At 44.5% G+C, this 5,826-nt stretch overlaps 1 protein-coding gene across 1 annotated transcript in view; it reads right to left on the reverse strand.

Annotated features, from left to right (window-relative positions):
* Positions 1 to 3,698: 3,698 nt before the first annotated feature.
* LOC147462894 (uncharacterized) overlaps positions 3,699 to 5,826 on the reverse strand; it is a 16,750-nt gene continuing 14,622 nt past the window's right edge. The window contains exons 7-10 of the mRNA XM_086485935.1: positions 5,058 to 5,766; positions 4,765 to 4,964; positions 4,415 to 4,683; positions 3,699 to 4,342 (exon numbers count right to left, since the gene is read on the reverse strand). Coding sequence (XP_086342061.1) covers positions 3,714 to 4,342; positions 4,415 to 4,683; positions 4,765 to 4,964; positions 5,058 to 5,766 — 1,807 coding nt within the window. The 3' untranslated portion in view covers positions 3,699 to 3,713. The remainder of the gene's footprint in view (positions 4,343 to 4,414; positions 4,684 to 4,764; positions 4,965 to 5,057; positions 5,767 to 5,826) is intronic.

Consider the following 5,826-nt stretch of genomic DNA (forward strand, 5'->3'; position numbering starts at 1 on the left):
TATGGATTCCGGTGTGCAGCAGCTGAAGAGCGTGCCCAAGCACTACCAGCGAAGCAGCCACGAGTGGCTCATGTTTGCGTGGTCCTTTCCGTTTCCACCACCGCCTTCTAAAGGTCAAGCTCGTAAAGCCGTTGCTCAAAAGACAAGGGCAAGCCATTGCTTCTAGGCGCGTCCAATGCTGGTTGCGGCCCTAGCAAGCCCTGATCCGATGGCACCCGCACCTCCATCACGCATGCCCTGTGCAAGATCAAGCTGAAGCAGTTGATGGAGGAATTTTGGAGCCAACTGCGGGAGAAGGCCAGGAACGAGCACCGAGAGACGGCCAAGAGGTGCCCAATGAGGAGACATAGGCGAGACCGATAGCCTTATGGCTCGAGTTAGAAATCGGCCTCTCTGTCGAGGTGGCATCCACGCTGGCTTGGCCATGTGGCATCCATGCTGGCTGACTCACCTGAGGTAAAACAGACCCACGCGGAGCGCTTTCCTGTGCCCCCCCCCCCCCCCCCCCACAACCAACAATAGCGGCGGCTGAATTCCACTCCTTTTTTGCAGGCCACAATCAGCAGGATTGTACTCCTTGCTGCGCTCTCTCTCTCTCTCTCCCCCTCCCCAACCAAGTACGGCTGCCCAGTACTCCTTCTTGCTGCGCTCTCTCTCTCCCTCCCTCCCTCCCTCCCTCCCTCTCTCTCTCTCTCTCTCTCTCTCTCTCTCTCTCTCTCTCTCTCTCTCTCTATGGCTGCATGGGTTCTAGCCATTGAGAATGGTTGCCGTGGAAAGAAACCCCGCTGGGCTACAAGGGGATCATGTGCTTTTTCTGACATTGGAGGGGAAAGCTCGCATGGAATGCGAACTCCGTGTGTTGATGAGACGGATTGTAGCCGGTATGGGAATTGCAATGACCGCAGTGTGGTTACACCAAGTGAGGGTGACCTTGAAACTATCTCATACCCGATCGAGATCGAGCATGACGGTGCTTTTCGAGAAAGAGGCAAAGAACCGGTGCTAAATGGTAACCATGAACCGGATCACAACATTGAGGCATCACGATTTCGAGGAGAATTTCAAATGCGTAAGGAGAACGATGAGCCGATTGTGGTTACGCCAATCGAGATCGAGCTTGACGATGCTCGACAAGCAAGAGACGCTGAACCGATGAGCAAGGGTGTCCATGAACTGGATCATCACATTGAGAGGGTGCGGCTTCGGGGAGAATTCCATGTGCGAAGGGAGAATGATGAGGTGCACATTTTATATCCATCAAGTTAATGTGAGGATGCTTTAGCTTTAATCAAATGTGAGGTTGTATGCTTTAGCTTTAATCGAATGTAATTGTTTTCCCTTTCAAATGGTGTAGAAAGAAAAGGCAACTTTGGCAGGCCTGTGTGTGTGTGTGTGTGTGTGTGTGTGTGAGAGAGAGAGAGAGAGAGAGAGAGAGAGAGAGAGAGAGAGCAAACAATTACATGGAATTTTACATGGCAGGCTAACATGATGGTGTTGTGTAATTATTATTAAGGTTTGTGTATGTGTGTGTGTGTGTGTGTGTGTATGTGTGTGTGTGTGTGTGTGTGTGTGTGTGTGTGTGTGTGTGTGTGAGTGAGAGAGAGAGAGAGAGAGAGAGAGCGCTAAAATATTGCATGGAATTTTACATGGCAGGCTAACATTATGGTGTTGTGTAATTATTATTAAGGATTGTGTATGTGTGTGTGTGTGAGAGAGAGAGAGAGGGAGAGAGAGAGCTAAAATATTGCATGGAATTTTACATGGCAGGCTAACATTATGGTGTTATGTAATTATTATTAAGTCTTGTGTGTGTGTGTGTGTGTGAGAGAGAGAGAGAGAGAGAGTAGCTGGAAACTGTTTAGGGTGGGCTACTTAATTAATCTAGTGTAATGGAACTTAACTTGCTTATGGAGTCATGCATGTGGAGCCTTAAAAAGTGCTCATGCATGACTGTGAATGACTCCTTCATGCATGCTTACACATTATGTGAAACACACATTCCTCCATACCTTCAATAAGTGAAGAAAGTATTTTATTGTGTTCATGCAGTACAAGGAAATCTTGTACAAATCAAGAAATAGAAATGTTTTCTATTGAAAGCGCAATGAGTGCAAGGCTAAACCGGTTGGCCTTAAAGGCATCGTTGGGAGAGCAGGCATGCTATGTCACTTTGCTCGGGAACACAACACGGAAGTCTCGATTCCTTATATTCGGTATTTGGGGAAGTGGTCTCGAAGAGAGAACGATTTGCATTTGCAACAAGCTCGGAGTGCTCTTCGCATGTATGATTCAAGTATTTCTTTTGATTCTAAATGTGCTCAATTCTTCGTGGCGGGATACGTAGAGTGTGCAAAGCGGGAGAAGCTTGAGGGTCCAAGGCTTGAAGGTAAACCCTCTCTTTTAGAGTGTGATCATTGTCCTTAGAAGCTTCTCTTTTTTATTTCTCTTATATGTTATTGATGGTTCCTTTTGTGTGGTGTAATTAGTGGATTTGGTAACTCCTCCTACCAAGGACGTATGTGTAGAGCATAACGTAACCGAACCTCTTCCCATGAACAATGTGGGTAAGAGTGACAAGGAGGACCATGATAAAGTGACACGTGCCAAGGCGAGGTGCAACCAAGAAGTGGGTGAAACTACGGGACGCCACAAAACCAAGAGGCAACACAAAATGAACCAAAATGTCAACATTATGGTGCCTCAAAGGAGATCTGTTAGACTCAAAGGGATACCTTCCAATGTAGCTTAAAGTGTCTCTTCTTTGTCCAACAACTTTGTTTTTCTTCTTTCAAATTCAACAACATTGTAACTCTCCTATTTAATGTATGGTTTTCGAATCGATTTGCAAATTAGTTTTAGTCATGCTTACTCGCTCTTTTCAATTAGCACATTGTGTTTGTATGTGTGTGTGGATTGATGGCGCGCACACGAGAGAGAGAGAGAGAGGGAGAGAGAGAGGGTAATAACTTTTTTGTGCCCATACTTTTTGTAATGACTTGAAAAACACATTCATTTGTAAATGAAGCTAACCTTGGTACCAAAACTATATATTGCAAGTGATAGAGACCATAACCATGCTACAATATCCTCCCCCCCCCCCCCCCCCCCCCCCTCTTTCATATACATTGTGTATCTCTCTTGATAAGTCACATACACAAACTTAGCTACATAACAACGAAAATGTTGCAAATCTCTCTCTCTCTCTCTCTCTCTCTCTCTCTCTCTCTCTCTCTCTCTCTCTCTCTCTCTCTCTCTTAGATACACAAAATGTTGGAGAGTCTTGCCACAAATGAAGTAATTCGAAAACTTGAATAAAAACATGCAAGGTGAGTTCAGCTAGAAAGTCCTCAACATGACTCTACATTAGTGTTGTGCTTCTTGGCTTTTGCATCCAACTTTGATTGCATGGAGATTTTGGGTTCCTTTAGGGGCTTTGCGAATGGTTGGATAGTGGGTTCTTGGTGCTTCCTTCCACCCTTTCTCTCAATGAATGGCCGAGCATGCTTGAGTGAGTTTCCGAAACCATCCTCCATGGAGATGAATCCGACACTTGCTTCCCGATCCATCTCTTTGCGTGCCTTCAGTAGGTTCACATGACCTAGGGTCTGCTTTAATCCTTCACATGCCTCCTTTATGAGCACCTTGTCCTCACCCACTAGGCCGATCAACTCCTCAAAAATGTCTCGAAGTGGTTGAATGCTTGTCACGTGTGGTTATGATTCAACCAAGCAGGGCTCCCCTTCCAAAACATTACAAGCTATGGTAGGGCTTGATGCCCCATGATCACTATTTGTCCCTGTAAGTGTGGGCCGGTTTCCTCTAGGCATTGAGGACATGTTCGAAGCGCTATACATAAGCAAGCATCGTGCTATCAATGATGAATGGGAATCGCCTTTCATAAGAATTACCTTGATTTGGTGATTGCAAACATTTCCTTGTTTAGCCCACCGACAAGTACAACATGCCCAATCACAATCGGCATTGAACACTGTGTGGAAATGCCCTTGTGTGGTAATACTTTGCACCAATGCAACACTTGAAGAAGAATCCATATGCCTTACATATCCATCAGGAATGCCCAATGCTCGTTGGTAGGAGTTCTCAATGGCATTCTCTATTGCATTGTTGCGCTTGAAGCCATTATCTTTCACTTGCTGCATGAACCAATAAAATGGTAGGCATGTTGTAGTAAGCTTGTGTAGAAGCCAATCAACTCTACGGGCCATTAACCTCTTTGATGAGCCTAGAAACTTGTACTTGAGATGGCCGTGGTAGGCCTCAATAGCGCCGTTCGTGTCTTGCCCTGCATGTGGAAAATTGCAGGTTGCACGTATCCACATGCCTATGTGCCAAAACATGAATCTTATAAGAGAAATTCAATGAGAGTACACAAGAGATGAAGTTAATTGTGTACCTATCTTTGACTCCCAATATGTTTTGAAGTACAAGATGAACTCCTCCTCTTCCTTGTACTTTGAGTAGAAGGACTCCAACAAAAGCTTTGCATCCTCCTTTGTGGCATCCTCTGATGAGGTAGGCTGGCCATACATATTCATAATCATGCCCAATGCACGGAACATATCCGCCCTCGTTGGCCAATCCTTCACCTTCTTGATAAGATGCTTTAGCCAACACCTCTTGACATGCCATAAACATAACAAAATAGGTACATGGAATACATTCCTACAAAACGTATAAGCATATGTGAGATTAAAGGGCAATTATGGTCGCTCACATTACAAGTCATCTAGAAGGTTGACATACCGTAAAGCCCCTATTTCTGTTTCAGCATCGTCAACCATGAATGCTCCAGGTTCCCAAGACTTAAAGTGATCCAACATATGGTTTCTAAAGCTTGTGAGCCATGTACAAGTCGTTTGAAATGTGCCCGAGGAAGTCAAGATCCATGCAATGGGAACACCATTGCGATGACTATCAAAGACTAGTATCGTGTAGAGATAAAACTAGAACACAAGAGTGCTTGTCATGATAATGCAACAACAAAGTACACAAGTGAATTTGATCAAGCATAAGATGAAAATGCCAATATTGCCCACCTTGTACTTATTTGTTCCGAAGGTTGAATCCATTGCGAGAAGGTTTCCATTCCCGTACTTGTAGCAAATATCTCTTTGCCATGGAGTTTGGATTCCTAGCATAAACTCCACATTGTGCATTGCATCTTGTGATTGATATATGAATATGCTGAGCGTATTTTCATTGCACCAACGTCGCACACTTTCCGCATCATTATCATGCATTTGATATTGGTCAATAGAGAGCTTGCTCCCTATATTCATTATATCACGTATGCACAAGAAGTCATCCCTCACCAATTTGTAATTAGGATCCTCTTTCTTTTGGGTGTGTAGTGCTTGTATATGCTTTTCCATTACTTGTTGGGGAGAAAAACCACGATAAAGCATACTTGATACCCATATCTTTTTGTGCAATGAAATCCAAGGGGAGAACTTCAAAGATGCATCTGGATGAGAAGAACCATGACATACCTCATCCGACTTATTGGTGTGATAGGGATGGATGTAAGAAATCACAGCTACATCTTGCTCCTTGGCCAAACGCTTAATGCTAAAATGGCACAGACAACCTTTCAAGAGAAAGCCTTTAGTGAGCGGCGCACGCCTCTTCCTTGTACTAACGGGCACCGAGTTTGATGAATCTCCAATGTGGTCTTCTCCTTCAAGCACACTTGGATGGTGTGGTGTTGTCTCCGATGAGTCTTTTGGGCCATATGCACACCAAAACCTAAAATTGCACACCAAAAAGATGCATTAAAATTGCACCCTAAACTCGCAACGAACTAAG

This window comes from Adiantum capillus-veneris, chromosome 2 (genome assembly GCF_014529385.1).
Source record: "Adiantum capillus-veneris isolate H3 chromosome 2, ASM1452938v2, whole genome shotgun sequence".
Classification (NCBI taxonomy): Eukaryota; Viridiplantae; Streptophyta; class Polypodiopsida; order Polypodiales; family Pteridaceae; genus Adiantum; species Adiantum capillus-veneris.